Genomic DNA, 23062 nt, shown 5'->3' with positions numbered 1-23062 from the left:
TCTGAGGTAATGAGATGACAAGATCACAAAAACAGTCTGTCTTTTTCCCCCAGGACCATTTCACAGTTATTTCTGCATAACGCCTCAGCCTTATAATGAATGTCGGCTTTAACAACAACAGGTTTGAGAGTAAGAGCTTTGCACCAGCTCGAGAAGTCCACAGTCAGACCATTAACGCTACCATGGTGTTAGCATTAATGTCACGGTTGGACAGTGAGGGGGTTGTCCCGTCAGACCGTCAGTTCCTGAAACTACACACACACAAAAATAAACGGACCGTGCACAGAGTAAAAGACTTGTGGGATCCAAATGACCCCATTTCTTAAGACCGTTTTTTTAGTCGTAAAATATAGTGATGACTCTCTGATGCTAAATGAACAACAGGTTGTATGTATATAATCATTTTAACTTCCTTTACATGTGCACAGTTTGCTTGAAGTTAAAAAAGTATTATAATAAAATGAACTGTACTGTGTATCCTAGCTGTGTCTTGATAGCTACATTATTGAAGCCCAAATGCATGCGCTTGTGTTAAAAAAAGACTGATTGTGTCTTCAAATGTGAGACTTTCAGTTGCTTCCATTCACTGCTGGAATAGCTCACCAAACCATTGCACAGGTATAAAACCTGATCTGAAGCAGAAATCATGTCTACAAGAATGTAAGCTTTTTATATATTTTATTACAGTTTTTGTCACAAACTGTTGATTGTAACTGAGAAGATTTGATACAGGAGTCCGTAAGTCGGGTGCCGGTTTGTTACGTCTCAACGCGACTGCTGTTATAGATTTGTACGGACCCCCCTTTTTTCTCTAGATTAAACCATATAAATCTACATTATATCATTGTCATCACTGCCTTCTTCCTTTGTGTCCGTCGCTTTACGAACCAGTGACTGTGTGCTGTGATCTGTGAACGCTGACATCCTTTCACAGCTGCATTGCGGATTTTTCTTTCTTTTTTTTTTTCTTTTAAACATATTGCTTATTGGAGACTGAATTTAACTACTGTGACTCACACGCCTGAACACATCTAAAAAAGGAAACGCTTGACTACTGGTAAATAATCATTCTTGTCTAAACGATCAGGATGTGTTTTTCTCGAATGACCAAATAAGGCCACCAGCTGAAGTTTGTGTAGAGTACATCATATTGACTTTACCGCCATCTTAGCAGCAATGCAAATTTAATAACCGGAAGGAACTTTGCTCTGATAGCTACAGCGCTTCGTCTGTCTCGCTTAGCCTGACAACAAACCATTTTATTTTAAAACTTCCTCTTTTGCAAGTACATTTAGAGTTGATTTACACATGTCTGTTGATTTCTCACTCACTAAATCAAATTACACAAATAAAGGAAGCTAATCGATTTCAGAAAAACTGGAAGTAATGGTACAGTTGTATTTTTAATGTTCTATATTTGGAGTACATGTCAGCGTGCGGTATTTTGATTTGTGCTAATACACAATACATCTTTTCTGTATCAGAGCACAGATTATGAATTCGGTTTAAGTGTTTTTTTCTTCTTTTTTTTTTAATCATTTGTTTTCTTTAAAAAGACGCCGACAGGATTCTCGGGTGGGGCTTTTTCTTGCTCTCCCTCATTGTTCCCCACGTCTAATTATATACTCAGAAAACCCCAACACATATAACGTTATCAGACAGCGCAGCACTCTTTTACTTCATCTTTTTTAGCTTCTCACAGACATGCATTCGTAGACGTACAATTGAAATGAAGGACAGCTGAAACTACAGCCTGCAGCCGTTCACAGACAGCTCGTTTGCAGCGTCAGAGAGATTTTTGCACTTGGCCTGCATGCTGGGATTGCTGGAACACTCTGCGCTTGCAGGCCAGCGCTCCACCCAGGTGTCCTTCCCCAGCATGTAGATAAACCTGGGCGCAAATATGAAAATAGATTAGAAATGAAATCTGACTTTAGCCCCCGTCAGCGCTGCTAATGCACGTCATCGTCATTTGACAGCTCGCCACACCAGGAACAGTCAAATTAAACAGCTTATTTTTCTCAAATGGACATCCAGTGGGAAGTGGAGAGCTTTTAAAAGGTTTGGTCGTTATTTTGTTTTTTACTTTAGAGAATTTCTGAGTAATTTTGTTTTATTTCTGCAGACCTTATTTAGAGAAAATAATCTGGTGTATATTCTAAACAAAAGTCAAAAGCTGTTTAGCGCAGAGTGCAGGAATTTCCACCTCCTATGACAACCTAAGCCTCAAAAATGTCACAGCTCTTCAACTGTATCTATTGTGAAATGTTGTCACTTTTGCATTAAATTCACTATCTGTACTGAAATTTATCAGTGGTGACACAACGTTCTCAGTCTACTATAACAACATGTCACTCTTAGTCTTATATTTCAGGCTCACTCAGCAATTATGAGGGGTTTACGTGCTGCTATGCTAACTGGAACTGAGAATATTGTACTGGCTCACCCGTTGCTGCCGGGGTCAGTGGTCCACTGGTCCTCTTTAGGACCAATGATGAGATACTGGGAGCCCAGGTTGAGGTTGAGCCCTTCTCTGCAGCCACCATGAGACAGGAAAAACCTCTTCTGACCGACTTCAACTCCAGCCTCAACACCTGAGGGGTTGCAGGTAACAAAAAAGAAAAACAAACCATCAAATTAGGATTTTCGTAGTGGACGGACGGACAGACAGATATTCCATTTGGTTGTTCATTACCAGCACAATGTTCTGTGTTTGTCTACAATCGTTGCCACTCACCAAGTTTAATAACTTGTGTAATCTCCATCTCATATTTATCGTAGTAGCTCTGACTCATATTGAGCACCTTCACCTGCCAAACTGAAACAGATTCAATGTTTAATATAAACATGAAAATGGTTCAAACTTAGTAAAAATGTGTATTCTGTGGTTGAGTGTCTATCTCAGTCAAAACACTATGGTGGCTGAAGTTCTTCAATAAATTGATTTCAGAAACACCAGCTGTGTGTCTGAAATCGCGCGTCGTACCATGGTGCAAGCTTGTGCAGGCGAATATCTCTCTCTCTTTGTTGGGGAAATTCTGATCTTCAGGTTTCGAGATACAGCAGTCGCCTACAGAGTAACACAAAGTGCGATGTCGAATTTATGGAAGGAACCGTAAATATGTGCTCTTTTCCAGCTGCGACGCCGTCACCAGCTACCCTGCGTGCAGCGGCAGACGTTGTTGTCGCAGATCCTGCTGAGCTCCTCCTGGTCCTCCCTGGGAGAGTAGGTACGACTGCAGCGGTGATCTGAAAGAGGAGGGAGCTTTTACAAATCTAAAAGACATCGATTATGTAAGCAACAGTTTCGCACTGTGACCAATAGAAAGGCTCGTATTTTGGGATTAACATAAACTTTCAGATTTCAAAACTGGCAATTAAGAAAACTGCCTTACAAAAGTTTTAATTGTGTATGGTGTTGTATGTTTATACTTTTGTCAAGTTGCAACCGCAAACATTGACATGTTGTATTTAGGACAAAAGATACTGACCTAAAATAATAATAATAAAACATAATCAGAGAAAAAATGATTAGTATTTGTCTTTTCTAGTGGTTCTATGATGTAGCGCCATCAGATATTTTTATTTATCTCAAAACATTTGGACATTTAATGTTTTGTCACACGGCAGCACTAAACTTTGATTGGGGTTTTATGTGGTTGATATTATTTACAAGTTACATAAATTCAGAGTAAAGTCGGTTAAAAACATGTCCTACTTTTCAGAATTTCGTGGACAAATTGTAGCAGTTTTGGGGAATGAATACTATGACCACGTACTGCAAAAATACAAATCCATTTCTGTGTGTGTGAAGCATGTTTACTTACCGGGGTTGTAATACTCGTAAACAGTGACAGAAGACGGCTGCAGCAGACCGACTTTAAAGGTCTGCTTCAGCCTGAAGATGAGAATTTCAGGCTCTTTGTGAGAAACCTGAAAGACGGAAACAGAACAAAGATTTCGTGCGACAAAGAAAACCTGAAACATAACAAAATATTGCTCTGTGCTATCAAGAATGCTGCTTGGAGCCTAAAAGAAAGGAACTTTCCTTGCAATATGTAACATTTTAGAAGATGTCAAGAGATTGCTATGTAAATACATTAAAAATATAATAAAAGAAAGTACATTAACAGCTGCACTTTTGAAGCTTTTGGATGAACTCAGCCTCCTTCACTGCAATCCGGCAATATATGTAAATAAACTCTGTTTTACCTTGAACAGGTGGATGATCAGAGACCCTCTGTCACTCAGATTATCTACGATCTTGAAGTTACTGATGTAATGATCCACAGAGTTGGACAGCTACACAAACAAACAAAACCAACGTTAACAATTCAGATCTGAGTAGCTTTGTTATAACACAGTATGGGATATTTGTGTCATTCTTCATCCACCTCCAATCACCGTGGTAAAAGGTTTATTACCATTTCCAGGTCTGAGTTTTCTGGGGTGAAGCCAGTGGGGAGGCTGATGTCCAGAACCACCATTCTGACGTCTCTGGGTCCCAAAGATCTGCAAGCAACAGCCAAACATAGATATTTTAAAATGTGGGAAAAAAAACAACAACAAAGACGGAATAAAAAATACAAAAGCCTTTTTTAAAGTGTCATTATTTCTGAAAATACCCATAAAATGTCTCAGAAAGTCTCACCTCACGTTGATGGTGATCTGGTAGGATTTCTCTACATCAGCTGGAGGCTTTTCTGGTTTAAAATGGAAACAATACAAATAATTTAATGCACAATTCAATTACTTTCATATTTATCATTAAAACTGTTTTTTCAGCCTCCAGTTGTGCTAAAACGAAGAAAGATAAAAGGTCTGCACGTGAGAGACGGTGCGTTCAATTACCACTGGACTCTTCGATGTTAACGCTGAGCTCAAAGTGGCTGCAGGGTGTTTTCTCTTCAACTTCATGGAGCTGGTTGTAATGAGTCACAACCTGAGGGAAAAGTTGAACAAATTAAAGAAAGAAAAACCTTTCAAAGATGCATGCTTTGGATTTAAAACCTTGTGTGGTTTATTTATTTTTAATGCTCCAAAACAGAGTCGTTCATTCCAGAGTGGATATCTGCTGTTTAAGCTTGTTTTTTCCTTCTGCTCAACTTTCCATTAATATGTTTGTCACACTGTTATCATCTTTTATATTGTAATACATTAAGACTATCTTCATATTTAAAAGTTCTAGTTTTATGGCGAATGTTTTTTAAATTACTGGTCTTATGTAAAGTTCATGTTTTCATAGAAGCTGGATTTTTTGTGAGCAGTAAGTAACAATAATGACTATTTCAAATATCATATGTCATACTGTGTGTAATGTATCTATATAATGACAACAGGTTTTCCTGCAAAACCTGAGGTTGAATTTAGGTTCTATCTTGCTCAGACGTACTTTCATATAAGGAGATTTGGCTTCGTAAATGTTGCTTCATACCTCCAGGATTCCTTGTCCGTTCCCTTGAGCCTCCACTTCCATGTCGACACCAGCAGGCAGCTAAACAGAGAAACAGGTAGCAAAGGCGGGCGGTTCAGTAATAAAACTGAGAAAAAAAAAATCAGTTTTCATCAAATTATGACTGACTTTAGAGGAGCGAGCAGCGTAGGCGGTGTCTGGGTTGAAGTAGTAACGGATTTCCTTGCGTCCGGTCATCCTGATGTCCACGTTCAGGCTGAGGTCAGCAGGCGGAGGCTGGCTGATCATGTACTCTGACAGAGCCTGGAGCACAACCATGGTGGACTGCAAGGAGAAAGGGATGAAAAATATATTTCTACTAAAGCCTCTGCCACAGAATATGACCAATATTGTCTTCTTTGCACATTTAATTTGTCCGAGTCAATAAGTAAGAGCTGATTTTGATTTGTGGTAAACAGAGTAAATATACGGAATGCAAATAAGCATTTAATAGCTTCAAGTTATTTCAAAAGTGGTGTCATTTTTTTGTGTCACTGCATTTAAATAAAAAAAAAATGTCTGTATCTGCCTTCAGTTTGACTCAAACTTACTCAGATTTAGGTGAAAAGTTACTGTGATTCAGCCAAAAAGTTTGTTTCTCATATGAAATGACACTCAAAATATCAAAGAGCATAAAAGAAAAACAAATTTGCAAAACACAAACCCTACTTTTATTCCAATTTAATTAAAAAAAAGAAACCTCAGAAGATCATTCAGTCAATAATTACTGAGAAAAACCTTTTTGGCGGAATTATTACTGACCAGCTTTTTGAATGTTTCCATGATTTATTTTTGCCTTTGCAGTTGGAAGGCCTCATTACCACCACCCTAATCTTTAACCACAGATTCTCCACTACGAGTCAGAAAAGTTCAAATTATTTCCAGTTAGAAAAAAATGTGGTGAAAACAAAAGATCACAATCTGGACTTTGAGCATAACTTTATATGTATATATATATATAGATGCCTTTAATGCACTATGTAATATTTTAGGTCTATCTAAATATTTTACGAGGGAATAACAGACGGGTCCGCGCTGGTACCTGAGTGGAGCCGAAGCCTCCTCCTCTTCTTCTCTGACCGTTGAGCCATTTGAAGGGCGCCGCAGCCTCCTGCATGCGTCCCAACTTTATCAGCGCCAGCAAAGCGTAGCCAGTCGCTTCCAGAGTGAACAGGTGGTTTTCCTTGTCAGGCCAGTGGCTCTTATCTACGTCAGTGAGCAGAAGGTAGACGATGAGTACCGTAGAGTTTAAATTTACATTCGAATCGAAATGTACATTTAAACTCAGGCCAAGTCCAACTCGACTTCTGTTTAGTAAGCCGACAGAAAAGTGGAAACCAAAGGAGAAAATGCGACGCGGTTGTGTGAATCTACTTATTTCAGTGTGAATAGAAGATTTGATACTAAGTAAGGAGCAGAACCTCATCAGACTGTGACAAGCGCAGCGCACTGCATGCGTCCTTCTCCGCTCCTATCAGTCACACACCCCGGATGACTTGCACACGATTCACCCTGCAGTTACGACCAGCAACAAACTGGAGCTGGGAGACGATAAAATCAGGTGAAGGCCTGCTGCCACTTACAAGGTCGTCTAAAACCATCATTACGTCATGTCAGGTTGACTTCAGGCTCTATAATTGTAATTATTGACCCAAAATCAATAATGAATCAAGTTGGGTCAGGCTTGGACACGCTGCGTGTGGGCTCGAGCCCGGTTGGGCTGGAGGTTTTGGTTCGGATCTGAGCCCTAAAGTAAGTAAGTTTATGCACCTGCAAAGAATAAAACAAGAAAAACGTGCTGCACATCCTACAATAGAGAAGAAAAGAAATGGGTGATACATCAACTCCCTTAACATTGTGCAAAAGAATTTGACTTGTCGCTAAAAATAACGATTAAAGCAACAATAACGGATGCGACATCAAATCTCATATTGCTGGAGCGTGAGGTACCTGGAGACGCTGCTTGGAGCAAAGGCTGATGGAGGCTGTTTTGTGTTCCCTGCAGAGCCAGAGCGTAGGAGGCGATGGCCACCGTGTACGGCCTCCTCCCTCCAGTCAGCAGGGCTTTACTCAGGAACTGGGAGCTCCTGCTGGTGGCCGACTGAGGAAGGCGACATCACACACTTATTAGGCACGTCATGTTTCGGCCCGTCAGATGATAATTCCCTTCAGGGGTCATCTAGTTAGTAAATAAGGTTCACCCTGGTGTGTAAGTAAATGTAAATGTAAATCCAATTTTTCTGTGAATATCTGAGATTTGTTAGAACTCATTAATAATAAAAACAAAATGTATTTATTTATCTGTAGATTGTTTACAAAACATGTTGGATGGAAAATGACAGTGATTTTGCGATTCGTGTGCTTAAGGTCGGTCGGACAGCTCCTTTCCTTAAAAACTACGCAAAGCTGTGAAAAGTAAATTTAAGGCACTTTAAACAGCAATAATAGATACACATTTGTGCGTAAATTACCTCCACATCGGACCCGCCACAGCTAATTCCTGCCTTCTTGGCTTCGGCAATCGCAATGTGGACAAAAGCCGTCAGGGTTATTTCTGGGTCGTCACCACGGAGACCACCCTGCAGAACAAGACAACAACAACAAAAAAGAGATTTAAGAACAAAAAGTCTAAACCTGAGTGCTTTAAGATGTAAAAAAAAATAATAATTGAAAATATGTAAAAAGTGCTGTAACTTTAGTTCAGGAAGGACATTGAATGTGGTGTTTAATAGAAAATGGACAGACTGCAGTGAACCACACAGTGTGTGTTCCAGCCAGAGCCTCACAGTCATTGTGGTGGAATAAACTGGGTTGTCCTCTCTGAACGCGCCGCTTGAAGGTCTGATTTTGTTGGTCACCAGGTACAGCAGAGGCTCGCACACTTGCTGCTCGCTCATGCTGACGACCGAGTAAGCCATGGAGAACACCTTGATGACGTACGCAGTGATCCTGCAAATTGAAACCCAGACAGGCAGGCGCTTGGACACACATGCTCACAAAACACTGAAAGGACTGACTTTAAGCTGTAACAACTGAGCTGAGCTAGGAAATGTATTCTTCCTGCTTCTATCCTTAAGGAGAAATTGGAATCAGCTCAAAGATGTAAAAAACTGGTGATGGAAAATTGGCATGAAAGTTAATAACTTCCTAACTTTGGGATTTTGCTGTCAAGTGTAAAAATGGAACTTTGCAGGATTACCATGTACTTGCGCCTTCACGCTTGTAGGGGGGGTATGAGCCGTCACTCCTTCTGTATTCCAACTGATTCTCATAGCCTGAGAAAAACACAGCATGAAATAATAAAAAGTGCAGAGGGAAACATTTCAACTTTCAGGCGTCAGGCGACCAATAAGTGAGCCGTCAGAAATAATCCCTACCAAGTCAACAACAGGACACTGATGGTGAATGCAGGACACTCAGCGCTAATTGTTTTCTGTCTCAGTAAATTAAATCAATGTCAAACACAGAGTTGTAAGACAATTATTTAAAGGGAAACAGCATTAAGAGAGCGGCTGACAGTGTGAAGGAAAAACATACGACCACAAAGCAAAGCTTTGTTTTATTCCAAGTTATCTTCCAGTTACTTTATGATTTAAAAGCGTTGGGTTTCTCAAAGGATGTGTTATTCACTTTTTATTGGTCTATTAGGCAACAAGTACCTAATACCGATTATCAAATCCTTCATTTCTCAATTTCTTTACATCAACAAATTGTTTACTAAGCTACTTCAACTCTTCATCGCCGTCTCACCTCTCTTGATGTATCGGAGAGCCTCGTCTCTGCGATCCACCCCGACTCTCTCCCAGTTGTTGGTTCGGTCCAGGTAGAGAGTGGCGATGAGCGGCAGAGTGATGGAGGCCAAGTTCTGCTCCACACAGCCGCCGGGCATCTGGATCAGAGACGCCAGAGAGTCCTCGCTGATGGAGTTGTCGATGCTGTCCGCCAAGACGTTGCCTGGAGGGAGACATTTAAAGGAGCAGAATAGCTTCTCTATGCTATTATTTCTAAATTGCTTTGTCGACTCACCTCTGACGTTAACGAAGGTCTCAGGCACAGAGTTTGGCACGACTGACTCCAGTTCAATCTTATCGATGCGAATCGTCTGAGTTCCTGTAACACAGCAGAACTCATTTTCGTTCTGGGCCAAATCAAGATCATGAATGCTCTTAAAGGCCAGAAGGTATTGATAAAACCTGTTCACAAACTGCTATTGCATAAATGAATTCTTAAAATTAAATATTATTATTTGACATCTTTTCAGTCCCACCAGGATTTTGTGATTCTTTGTGTGATTTTTTGCAATAAAAATAAAAGTGTTTGTGGAACTAATTTGGAAATATGTGCAATATTTGTGCTTATTTACGGCGGTAAATGTGACTTTCTGTTCCTCGCTTTATAGATCATGTACTATAATCACTTAAAGCCGAGGCAGTTAATACCAATAAAAAAGTTTTTGAAAATTTTTGAGCGAAATCTGCACTAACCTCCCAATTATGTATAAGCGCAAAAAAAAAAGTGTGGAAATTTGTTGATGAATTTCTACAATAATTCTCAAGAAACTGGAGGAACTGATTGATATAATTTGGCAGTGAGCAGATAAAAAAAGTCATTGATTTGATTGATAAAATAATATTGAAGCATGCTGAGTGTTTAGTCCAGAATCTAAAGGGCTACATAAAAAGCTGTGGTGGGACGGATTTGGCCCACGGGCCTCGAGTTTGACACATGTTCTGTAACGCATATGTGAAAGGATATCTCTAACAACTCAAATGCTCTCATAAGATCTTGCAGAGGCAGCATCTTCGAAGGGATGTTAAGACGACCTGCCTCCTTGAGAAGACGGATTCAACACGGCACTCCAAACTTTGGTCTTCTGCACGCCGTCCATCTGTTTGAGCCGAGAGAAACTTATTACATGAACTTGACAGCAAACAAGCTGGCATTTTGTTGTAAAATCAAACTAAGACATTTTCAAATAGTCCGTTTATTTGCATACCAATAAACCGAAATGGAACCTACTTCAAGCCAAAGGTCAGAAACTCACCACGACTCGCAGAGATTTCCGGATGCGGTCGCCTCCCGTCATGTCTCTGCCGACCACCATGACTTCCAGCGGAAGATTGCCCACCACCAGTGGCACAACGGTGTAAGGCACCGCCACAGAGGAGCCCGCCGGCAGCGTCACTTCCTGGGTGTGTCTGTCCTTGAAAGCGACGCTGCACATGCCTTCGGTCTTCATGAGCACCACCCTGACCTGGACGAGAAGAGGCCTCAGGAAGCTGAACGGCAACGAAGACGATGAAATAAGAGGGTGAAGGAACGGGCTCCTCTCACATGCATGTCGTTGTAGCCGTAGTTGTGGATGACGGCTTTAATCTCCAACTGCTCGTTCCTCGCCACAGAGTACGGGAGCTTTAGGTCGACAAAGAAATGCTTCCAGGTTTTGAAGTTGTACGGCTCCGCAACACAGAAACCTGCAGTCACACGGAGATCAACAAAGAGTTTCTAAAGACGCTGCTTGGATTCGGACCATCTAACGGGTTTTTGTGACGTCTTGACAATTTGGTCTGCCTTTACGCCTTCATCTGCAAATACTTACTGTATTTTAAAGCCAAAGAAAATTACAATTTGAGCCACAACTGCATGTTTAGTCATCTACCTTTAGCAACGGGGGAATTGATTAATGATTAATACATCGGTTGAAACGTCTGCTCTACCTGTCTGATGTGATGCACTGATGGCCAAAACTCCCCACTCTGTGATGCTGTCAGGTAAAGCACTGTCCATATTCTTCAAAGCAAACCTGTCGATTAAATTCGCAGTTTCATTACATTCAGAAAGCTGAGAAAGAGAGCGAGAAAGAAAAAAAGAGAGTTGTTTTTTCTGGAAAAGAGGCAAAGCAAAAGAAAGTACATGTATTTCGTTGTGTGTCCAGAATTACTGTCTATCTTGATCTCAAACGTTGCGTTTTTTTGCATTACGTTATCAATTTCGGCCCAATTTTTTTAAGGCTATATTTTGTCCCAACCGCCTCTGTGCAAAGGGATCAATCAAATATACAAATGTAATCAAAAGCAGGGGCAGTTCAGTGTGTATGATGAGATCGTCTGTTCAGACGCAGCAGCTGCTCTCACCCGTCTTTGTCCGTCTCACTCGGCAGGTTCACATCTAGCCACAGCCAGGACTCGTAGAACTTGGAGCGAAGATAGACCTCAGTCTGATCCATGTATTCCCACTCTTCTTCCTCTACGTCGGTCTCCAGGTGTGTCTCTGGGGCTCTCGCCAGGTGTGTCTCGAGGGGTCTCTCCAGGTTTCTCTCCAGGGGTCTCACCTCAGAAACGGACTTAACTACAGTCTTTGGTACTAAAGGAATTCAGAATTTTCACTTGTTTGAAAAAAGCAATACTTGCACACAAAGGACATTTGCGTGGTTGTAGAAGGCATCTACTGTTTTTTCATAAAAGGGTTATCATCATCACAAAAAGAAAAACACTTGTATCATCCAAATCAACACCTTTCTCATCTATTAAGACTTTCTATTTTTTTTTGCTGCGATTGTCACAATGTGCTACCTTTAGCAGTAGTGTGGCTTGACATAAGATGGTATTATGTAATCAGGTTGGTAGTTTTTCACACAAACTAACTGCGCAAGCAAAAAAAATGAAAAGATAACAAAATGTGGAAAAAGTTGAGGTTGAGTATGTACCTTTCAAAGGCCTCTGTGGTTTTTCTATATAAATTTTTATCTCAATACGAGGGAGATCTAATTCATGGTAACCAAAACCAGGGTAATCTAAAGTGGGCATCGGTGCGGGAGTGGTGGTCGGGGGAGCAGTGGTCATGGGTGGAGGGGTGGTGGGGATCTCTGTGTTGAACACCTGGTCCCTGAAGGTGGCGCAACAGTAGCGGAAAGCCAGGATGCACTCCGGGCCCTCGGTGATGTAGAGGGAGCGGCGGGTGCAGGAGTACGGCATTTTAATGGCCCTCAGGCCGTCTTTGCAGCAGCGCCGTTGCATCTCCTCCTTATAGTGACTCTCTGAAATAAAGGAAGGGAGCAAGCAGGGACATCAGAACCTGTTGTTTGTGCTGTCACCATGACATGTCCATAATAGGAGCTTCTTTAGTTTCAAATATTGGTGAGGTTCTGGCAGAATTTGGACAAACTATCAGTAAAAGGTCACAGATGTTGAGAAGGTTTATCAACTGCTTTAAAGCGGCAGTATTTAACTTTTAATTTTAAAAAAATTATATATATTTTACATATCTGTTCAAGCTATCATTAAGAGTATAAGTCAGATAATCAGTGAAAAAAATAAAAAATCAAACTCCTCTTCCTTCTCCCAGTGCTCCCAATACAAACTGGAGAAATATGCCACTCATTTTCACACAACCAATCAGAGATAGGAGGCGGGTCTTACTGCTGACAATCAGACTTGTGTACTACACTAGAGTTAGTTCACCATAACATGCTAAGGTCAGTTAGCATGGCCAGATGATGGCAGATAAACGGTTTTCCTGGAATGATAAGTTGTTTCGCCGCCATTAGCAGGTTTAGAGGTTCATACACGAGCATGACTGACAGCACTGAGACCTTCCTTCTCCCTCTTATTGGCTGCTTTGGACCGTGAGCAGCGCACTTTTGCAAACGACACTAGTAGCTCAGGGAGGAGGTGAAGAAGCTTCATTTTTTTCACATATTATGTGTCTCATATACCTCAGATGTGGCAACAAATAAGAAAAAGATCATACTTTGCTGTTTTAACAAAATCGCCGGTATTGTGTATTTTATCTTAAAAACAGGACTGAAATCAAATCTCAACATCTTGAGGCTCACCCAGCCTTGCTTTACGTTGCATGAGTTCAGCAGAGCGCCTCCTCCTGGTGCTGCCTGGACACTGCAGGGCTGAAATGGGAAACATTGGAGATGGAAGGAAGGAATATATTTTGAGAATGTGCGCAGTGTTGTTGTTTTATGTGTTTTAGTATCTGTGCTTCACTTTCAGCAAAACTTAGGAGCAGGACTAAATCTCAATTAATTAATTATATATAAAATTTAAAGCAACACAAAAATGTAACAAGATTAATTGGGGTTTTTGTTTGTTTGTTTCTCTTGGTCCACTGGGGTTGATTTTACTTCAAAAAATAATCTGATGGGACTCTGGGAATGACTATTATTCTGCGCAAATCATGCAAAAAGGAGTTAGCTTTTTACAAAACTGTTCAAGCTGAGAGTAGCATTTTAATGTAAAACATGTTGATTAGCTCAGACCTACCTAATGCTAATGTCAGCATCCACAGTCCACATTTATAAAGAGGGATACTTTCAAAGAAGCTACATGAATGATTTCTGAATTTAAAATAGTATTGTTAATAACATATTAACAAAATGCTATCAAATTTGATTTCATTCATTGCAATCTAACAATAAACTCTTTGGCAAATTTGAATCTTGTCCCACCACTCGTTAATAAATCATTTCCTGTGCTCTCCTAGGCAGAACAAAATAGCGGCTACTTTTATTTATCAGTTATTTCACTGAAGGTGAAATTTTATCCTTTATAGATAAAAATAATAGTCACAGAAGCGACGTCTCTGTGGCAAGGTATTTCTTCCCTGTACTTTAAAACGTATTTTGTGAGGTTAAAACTGCTTTCAAATCTTGCTGAACTTGTTGGTTCTTATTGTTAAAAAAAAACAAAACAGTTCCAAACAATTTCGAGCTCTAATTCTTCTGTTTTGGTAACGGAACTGCTGTGTGCAAATTACTCTGCCTGGTTTCGGTTTTGACTCCGGCGCTTGAGAAGTAAAGAAGTCCGGCGTCTGTAAACACTCCTTTGGCGTCTCGACCTCCACCTCTGGTGCAGCCGATGTCTCCGGCCTCCACCACGCCCCAAAGCTGAGCACAGAAAAAAGCTAAGGCTACATAGACCAAAAATATATATATTTTTATAACATTACAGCATATTACAAATGTATATATGTACATCCTTCCTTCCCTAGATTTAATAAGTGAATAAAAATAAAGACATGCCTTTCTCTGTGTGAGTCGCTCTCCGTTGAGGAGATACACAGAATTGTCCACAGCCACCAGGCTGACCTTTGCCCCCGGGTCCCCTCGGATCTGGAAGTGGAAGTTTTTCCCGGGTGTGTAGTGAGGCTTCACGCTGTCTGTGGAAACTGTCAGCTGCACAAAAATACAAAAGGAGCAAGACAACTTTAAATATAGCTATACATCTTTTTTCTGTACTTTTCTGCCATTTAAATGCAATCGATAGTTGATGAAGTATCAAAACAGCAGATGCAATCTGGTTCCTGCCTCCTGGTTTAATTCCACTTTAAAGCCTCAGTTTGTTAATGAAATGCATATCAAGCCATACAAACTAAACAAACTACGTCTGATTTTTTAATTTTATTCTCTACATGAATCCGAAGCATTCAAACAGAACTTGTCAGCTCTGAGAAGAACGCTCACCCCTCCAACACAGCCGTCCACCACGTCTATCCAGACCGAGTCCGAAACCAGCTCCTCCTGCCCCAACCAGGGAAGGCTGTAGAACGCCACGACCCGAAACGATGGCATCATGTCCGCCGTGACCAACAACCCAACCCTGGTCACCAGCTGGCCCGACACGTCCAGACGCACGGCGCTTACGATTTTACCCTTATTCAGCACCTGCAGAGGTTTGGGGAAAAATATTCACGAGTTTAATTCTAGTAGATTTGACTCCTAGACTAAGACTAGAGCTAACAATAATCTAAGTAAATGATTGTTCCATCAATTTTTCTGAAGATTAACCGATTAACTGACAACAAAAAGTGACACGTTCCATTGAGTTTTAATTTAACCGCTTTTAATAAACCATTAGACACATGTTACAATTTGAAAGTATAAAACAAAATTCAACATTTTATTTGAACCAGGTTTAGATAAAACTCTGTCACTTTGCCAGGAGTTTTGACTGAAACATTCACAGACAAAGTGTTTCTATCGATTGATCACGATTAATCGTTTCAGCCCTACTCCTGATTAATTCACAACTTGTAAGATTTTCCTTGATCTCACCAGATATGTGATGAGTTTGATGAACTCTCTGTGTGACTGGTCAGATAAAGACACGGTGAACTGCAGCAACAGTCTCTCTCCGACAGACACTCTGTTGGTTCCTGTGGAGATGTACAGGTAGTTCTGCTGCCCACTGCTGGTCGTGTAAGGATGAAGCACAATCTGCTGCTTGGCCTGCTGCTCCGGTTTCAGGTCGGCCTGTGCCGTCTCCGCCTGGAAAGCAACAATCCCAGACGACAGAGGTGTTTTGCACAAACACTGGTGGGAGTGTGAAACGTGTGCATGTGTGTAGGGATGCATAAAGTTTCTCATTTCTGAGTTTTCATAACGTGAAGCAAGAACAAGAGGACAAATATACTCCCATAAACTCTCAGGTTAAGAGATTTTGGAATCTGACTGGAATCAGCTGCAAAACAATAAAAATGGGTCTGGAGCAAAGATTTAAAAGTGTCAACAGCCTCAGCAGACATTAAAAGGAAACACCTTCCAAAGTTTAGGAGCACAAATTGCGCCTCTGATTTCTGACTTAGGAACTCCTAAGACAAACTGGTTGGTTGATTGAAGACCTCTTGTGTGGATGTTAAGAAGAAATAATTGGGCTAAATCCTTTAAAATCTCAAAAGTAAGCAATAAAATACTAAAATCAAGCCAGAACCGGCAATTTGTGCTCTCATCTTTCAGTATCTGTTAAAGACGAGCTGCATAAGCAGCCCAAAGTACAAGATGCCGCCAGGATGCAACAGAGCTAATAACTGCGTCAATCATTTTTTTAAAGGCCTTTGACCGCGAGATACAACTTCACCGTCAAACAATTTGATTTGGTTGGAAGAAACTAACTTTGACAGCAGCATTTCTCCGTCATGACGCTCCATTCCCGTGCAGTTATACTCACAGTGAGAGTTTGAGGGAGCTGCACGTTGGGCATGTTGATGCTGACTCTGGCGGTGCCTGATGACACGGTCAGTGGGGCGACCAGATGAGACAGCTTGACCAAAACGTTACGGGCTGGCGAGTCGTCCTGCTGGCTCACCTGAATCTGGAAGAGTTTATGAATGCTGTTAGGTTTGTTTTTTTTTTTTGTTGCTTTTTTTTTGTTGTTAGTCAAAGCTAAACAACCATTTCAAATAAGCAAAAACACAAAAGATGGTCCTTACTGTCAGGTCTAACGGCATTCCTGGTTTGAAGTACTTTGGCGCGTCTTTAAAAGATAAGACATATGGGGACTCTACAATTTTAATCCCAGTCTTTTGCGCCTCGACCAGATCACTTCCTGAAAAGGTGAGAAACTGAGTCACACAAGAGCAACATGAACATGAAGCCGAACTTCATGAACTCACCTTGTCTTTCAAATATTTTATTCATACTGTAACAAACTAAAGTACCTTACTGGAGAGTGATTTAATAGAGCAACTTCGGTGTATTGAAAACTCAAGTTCACAAACTACCTCCTGCTAATTCATCTGAGCTGAGGTGAGGATTGGAAAATGGCAGAGAAGTTCTAAAAAGCACAAATCCACACCAAACTCTTCAGATAGTAAACTCTAACAGAGTTAGCAAAACTCAACAACGATGAAACTGAAACCAGGAGTGAAAGGTTTGTTCCTGAAGAATCGCTTCCTGAGGTTCAACTCATGCGTGCAATGACAAATGGAAACAAATTAGATTCTGTTGAGGTTTATTTAATGTATTGTTTTATCATTGACTCACGGCTGAAGTTATAGCTTTAGCATTGGCTTTCATTAAATGCCATGTCGATATAGTTTTTCTGCATTTCCAGAACTAATGCTCATAATTTGTGCTTTCAGGTAACGCAGCAAACGTTTTAGTTAGCTGTGTCCAGCACTGCATGATTTGTCAAAAATCACACTTCCCAATGCTTTGACATCCTATTCTCTCTACAAATATAATGTAATACAAAATGACCAATAAAGAACTAACAAATCTAACTTGATTATTACAAAGACTTGGCTTTCCCACTGGGCCAAATGCAGTGGATAGACATCTGACCTTAAACTCTGATAACACCAGCGACCTCGACAAGCTCGGCTCAGATTGCCACATCCTGGAAAGTTTGGGTTTCGAGGCAACAAACGACATTGCGTAGGTTGCCATGGAAATAAATCAAAAATGGTATCAAAATCGTTTTAAAAATCTGTCTAAAATGAAAGCCAAACTTTGCAGCCGGTCACAGATCAGCAGGTTGTTTTCCTACCCGTCTTGGTGACGACAGAGGCTTTGACGTAAACAGAGTTTCCCACTAAGCTCCTGATGTTGGGATACGCGCTCCTGAGCTCTTGCATGCTCAGTGTGACGGTTCCTCCATCCAGCTGCAGGCACCAGACCAAGAAAAACGCTGAATTTCTGACTTCATAAAAACTAACACATCACCTTCAGAAGGTTTTCCCTCATGAACTGAAAGTCAGAAACTTGAATTGTTTTGGGCTTTTAAGACCTGCATTGTGTTTCAGTTTGTGGTGGAGATGAGATCTCAAAATGGAGAGAAATGTGAAGAAAATGGGCGAGAAAACATCCACATCAACATCTGGGCAGGTTTGATGTTACATTTATGGATAGTGAAGATTTTTTTTTATTTTTATTTTTTTATGGAGGTACAGGTTTTAAATTATAAAGGTGTGGGAATGCCTTCTAGAGGTGTGGTACAACAATAAAGTAAAAATAAAATAAAAAATTACAAAAATAAAGTCATAATGTCAGGAGAATTAATTCATAAGGGAACAAAGTTATAATATTACAATGATAAAGTTGTATGAGAATAAAGATGTAATAAAATGAGAATAAATTCATAGTATTAGTTGAATAAAACTACATTACGTGAATAAAGTTGCAATATTATGGCTATTCCACAATAATACCACAACCTAATTCGTGTAGTATTATAATGGTTTTACTGCATTATGACTCGATTCTTTTAATACTCACATCAGACACCTGCTTCACAGCAGGTAACCTCCTCATCTCTTGGTTGAGTTTCACTCCAAACACGACGTAAGCCGTCCCCTGAACCGGCTCCCCGAACAAGTACCTGAAATCCAGTCACAAATTGGTTGTTTTGCACAGTTATTGTCTTGCACTCCTGTTAGATTGGCCAGAGAGCCAATAAGGTTTGAGCGAGACCAACCTTGCAGAAATTTCTACAACCAGTTGGTCGTCATCCAGGCTGAGGAAGGGCTTTCTGGGGGTCAGTGTGACGTTGAAGGCAGGGAGAACTTGAGCACAAAGTAATGACAGGTCAGCTGTTTGAAAACATGACCTACACAAAACCTAAGTTACATTCATCTCCGTGGATTTAGCCTCAGACATTGGTGTGTTATTTTAAGATGTCTTGCCTTATGTATTCATAACTTAAAGCTTATGGTTTTTGCTCATTCAGAAGTCAGACACTATGATCAGCACTGCTCCCAGCAGTCAATTCGTTTTTACACAAAAGCTGGCATTTAAGCAATTTTACACCTTTTAACCAATGTTTCCAGTTGTACTGTGCATTTGCTTTCCACTGTTTTTATTTTTTTATGTATTGTAAAATGTCTTTTGTCTTTTCACTGCACAAATACAAACGCACATTAAGTACATTTAAAAAAATAAAAATAAAATCTTACTCAGTTGAACATCCCTTGGATTTGCCCTTCGATGATATTTCTGATAACTGTATGGTATTTTAACGTTACAATGTTGCACAGTACATTATTATTTTTTGTGCTTTTTATATATAAATGTACCACTTTTGATATTTGTATGTGCCTGTACACACCTCTACATTGCCGTTAAACTTGAATGTCCCCATTGTGAGTCAATAAAAGATATTTCTACTCTATTCTCTGTTACATTACTTACTGTAGGCACCTTTCTTATGCTTAAATGATTCAAATTTTATAGTGAAGGATTAGCCATTTTCTTTGGAGAAGGTGCCATTACAAAAAAATTAATTTAAAAACATACAAAACCAACTTCCCTGTGGGATTAGCGCAATGCTAAGGAGGAGTGAGGAGAAATGTAACGGGAGGTTGTGCCATCAGACCGTCAGTTTCAGAAACGACACCGAAAAAACCCCCGGCATCAGTGCGACCCCACCGGACTGCACACAGAGTAAAAAACTCATGGGGTCCAAATGACTTCGTTTCCTAAGACTGTCGGGGGATTTCAGCAAATATTAAAATCTAAAGCTTAATATTTCGGGCTCATTTCTAGTAGAACATTAAGGAAACGACATAGATGAAGATTCTAGAAGAGTACAGCACATAAAACCATGAAGGATTTTGTCAAACTTTGTCAAATTTTCTTCCCGTACCATATTTCTTCACCTCGAAACGGGAGGTGAAAGCGTTCTGCTGCCAGTGGTCAAACTTTGCCGTCAACAGCCACGTTCCTTCACTGTAACACAGACACATTACAGAAAGTCTGGAAAATCAAAAGCAAAAATGTCCTTAGGTTGAAAAAACTGTTTAATAATTTATAAACTAAACAGAATTTAAACGGTGATACTTTTGTGAAAACAGCTGGTTTCCATCCAATCGCAAAACACCTTTATAATCTGGTTATAATGCCAAGAAACTTTTAATCAGTGGTAATCAATAATTTCCGATTTTGTTGAGCCTGAAATACAATACATCAAAATGGGAAAGACAGTAGAACATGTAACACAGAACAGGGCTGATCTAAAGCTAGAACAACTTTGATAAAAGATTAAATTTCTTCAGTTGCATTTTGCCAAAGCGAGTTATTGCCCTCTAGATGTTCTCCGCTGTATCTATCCATACTGCACAACTTAAAGCAGGTTGGATGCCGACTGTAACTGAAACCAATCAGAAAAGTTTCACCACTGGGTAAACAGATGGAAACATTGACCTAACAGAACGACATTCCTTAGAGAAATAGACAACCGTACTATTCCCACTGTCAAGGCAAACACAATATATTAACTATGGACAAAGAGTCTAATTTAGATGTTGCAAGAAACAACAAACATCAAGAGTTTCTATTTTATCTTTCTAGTAACTTCTGAGTATAAAACGGAAAAGGTTTAAGAGTAAAAACTCAGTTTTCGACAAAAACCTCCAGCTTTCTTTGAAAGTAACACCTGCCTTTTTTTTAATTTTTGAAATCTTTTTGCAATGCTCCAAAAATGTCTGTACTTTTAATCTGACCATTAAAAGTCAGATTAACGAAGAACAAGCCAAACAAAGGCGCTCATCTCACCCGACGATGTCAGACAGAGGGAAGGAATCGGCGAAGACGCCCTGAGTGGGTCGGGTCCTGGAGATCTGACTGACCACCACTCCGTCAGGATTCTGATACACAAAGGTCAACATTGGTGTTAAATGACTGTTGGATCTCGTGGTTGATAAGTTTGACAAGCACCAGACCTTAAATTAAACAAATAAAGAAACTAAAAGAAGGACTCTGGTTTAGAGAAAATCTGCCTTTAATCTCTGTCTTTGCAGCAGAACTTTATATTTAAATATTTGGTCTCCAGGTGTTACCTGAACGTCTACAGTGATGGGGCTGTCCAAGGCCTTAAACGACGGAGAAGACACGAAGGCTCGGAAACGAACTGGTAAAGACAGCAAATAAAAGATCCATAGTTTCAAGTACACATACAACCTAACATCTTACACAGACATGCTTTGAGTGTTTGAGTGTTGACTCTGCTCTGTTCTCACCGGTGTCTCCGGGGTTGTAGATGGGTTTGTCGGTTTGGACGAAGATGTAGCCAGAATGAAAGGACACCATCAGCACTCGCTCCATCGAGTGGTAACTCCCGAAGTTCACTTGCAGATGAACAAACTTGTTCTTTTTCTCCTCGCGATTCAAGAGCGCGGATGAAAGCTGCGACAACCAGAAGGTTTACAATTCCTAATGGTTTGTGGACTATTAAACTGGTTTTTGCTCATTTGTACTGGTATTATAGAGAAACTGTGCTGGCAAAACCTGTCTAATTGAAAACAATGTGGGCCAGTATTTATTGAGTTAGAACCTGTGTACCAGAGGGAAACGTATTTCACCTCTATGCTCTTGATAACATGGAAGCCATTTTCCTGATCGAGTTTGGCCGTCTCCTGGAGGAGCATGATGCTTTTGGTGAAGTCCTGGATGACGATGGAGGCAATGAGAGGAGTGGCCAAGTTGTCTGCCTGTAAGTAGATGTTCTCTTCGGTGTCGGTCCTCAGGATGTCGGGAGCCACCAAAGTGAACCTTTGTCCAGGTACATTAGGTGAAATTAGCATTTTTATGATGTTTTTCAGCACAGCCATGAATACAGTGCTCTACATGGTGCATTACTCTATTTGCAATGAATATTCCAGTCTTCTTCTTCTATTTTTTTTTTTTAGTACAGAAATATATCAACTTTCTGATGGGATTCTAAGATATTAAAATTAACCGTACTAAAAACTGAATACCAGAATTGTTGTAAAGATTTTTCCCATTCGGTTTGGTCAAAACGTCAGAATGTGAGGTACGATTCAGAATCCTGTCAGCGTTACAAATGTGTCCATATGTCGGGTTGTTTACTCTGATGTAACAGTACCTTGGTGAAGAATCGATGGTTTTCTTTGCATTTAGTACACTGCAAACATATGGGACAAAGAGTCATTTCAGGCATGACAAAATTCAATGATGGGGGGGAAAAAAATGAACATGTTGTGCTGCACAAATGTGGTCTAAAAAGGTATAGAGATAGTTTTTAATACGTCAAACAATATGGCCTACCCTGAAATACTTTGGAAGAGGATGATCGAACATGAATATTAATCAGATATTGCAAACATAGCCTTATCGCTCATAGGTTTTTGGGTATTTTTATTGTAATTATGATGGTACAGACATTACAGGTCTTGTGTTACAATAATACCGCCTTTGACTACTTACTCATGGAGGTCCAAGTAGCTATCAAACGTCATACCTCTGGAGATAAAGATTAGAAATACTCCCTGAAGCTTTTAGAAGTCAATGTTGCAACCATTCACACAGCTTGACATCTGCAAACACACTGTACCTGTCAGGCCAGGGGCTGCAACACAACATTTTGGTTAGCTATTCAAATTTTGATGATATGAAGAGCAGGAATCCCTGTGTAATACAAATCTCACCGTCTTCTGTTACCGCTGAAAATCTGTCCATCGGAGTTACAGAACAGAAGGAGGAATAAAAGGTTTTGCAGCTTCCACGGAAACATGTTGATCGTCTCGGAGGCTTCCGAGGACTGGGATCGAACATACAGTCATGGAGATGTTGCGATCCGTGGGAGTCCGATCGATTATGAACAAACGGAAAAACCAAACAAGGAGCAGCCTTTGAGCTTGGCCAAGGGGTCAGAGGTCCACTGTGGAGAAGAGAAATCGCAGAGATTGCAAAATACTTATTATTTTAACGGATCAGTTTCTCTGTTCACAAAACAAAACAGGGGAAACACAAATGACTCGGACATCTCCATGATGTTTAAACACAACTCTTACTGCTGGTTTATGTGTCATAGGACAGGCTGTCACTTGTGTCACTTGTTACTGGAAAAGAAGAAAAATAAAACACAG

At 40.3% G+C, this 23062-nt stretch overlaps 1 protein-coding gene across 1 annotated transcript; it reads right to left on the bottom strand.

The window, feature by feature from the left end:
• Positions 1–661: 661 nt before the first annotated feature.
• Positions 662–22784, bottom strand: LOC129366838 (ophiophagus venom factor-like). The gene is made up of 44 exons (XM_055040899.1): positions 22622–22784; positions 22528–22542; positions 22401–22436; positions 22060–22098; positions 21536–21725; positions 21194–21359; positions 21014–21084; positions 20730–20821; positions 19822–19904; positions 18655–18742; positions 18456–18558; positions 17728–17842; positions 16670–16785; positions 16408–16551; positions 15516–15728; positions 14925–15125; positions 14484–14636; positions 14219–14348; positions 13287–13355; positions 12231–12488; positions 11587–11815; positions 11170–11255; positions 10787–10926; positions 10497–10706; positions 10280–10340; positions 9479–9562; positions 9203–9406; positions 8652–8727; positions 8239–8401; positions 7924–8031; positions 7403–7553; positions 6495–6658; positions 5582–5737; positions 5435–5494; positions 4852–4942; positions 4652–4703; positions 4425–4512; positions 4213–4302; positions 3828–3933; positions 3160–3249; positions 2987–3070; positions 2738–2818; positions 2447–2594; positions 662–1891 (listed from the first exon to the last, which is right to left on the bottom strand). Exons 1-44 carry the CDS (start codon positions 22705–22707, stop codon positions 1747–1749), a joined length of 5235 nt encoding a protein of 1744 aa, XP_054896874.1. The 5' UTR covers positions 22708–22784; the 3' UTR covers positions 662–1746.
• Between the last annotated feature and the right edge of the window lie 278 nt (positions 22785–23062).

Source organism: Poeciliopsis prolifica, unplaced genomic scaffold (assembly GCF_027474105.1).
Source record: "Poeciliopsis prolifica strain line A6 unplaced genomic scaffold, Auburn_PproV2 SCAFFOLD016, whole genome shotgun sequence".
In the NCBI taxonomy this organism is placed as follows: Eukaryota; Metazoa; Chordata; class Actinopteri; order Cyprinodontiformes; family Poeciliidae; genus Poeciliopsis; species Poeciliopsis prolifica.
The sequence above is the reverse complement of the archived record's forward strand: the minus strand, read 5'-3'. Positions and strand labels throughout refer to the sequence as shown.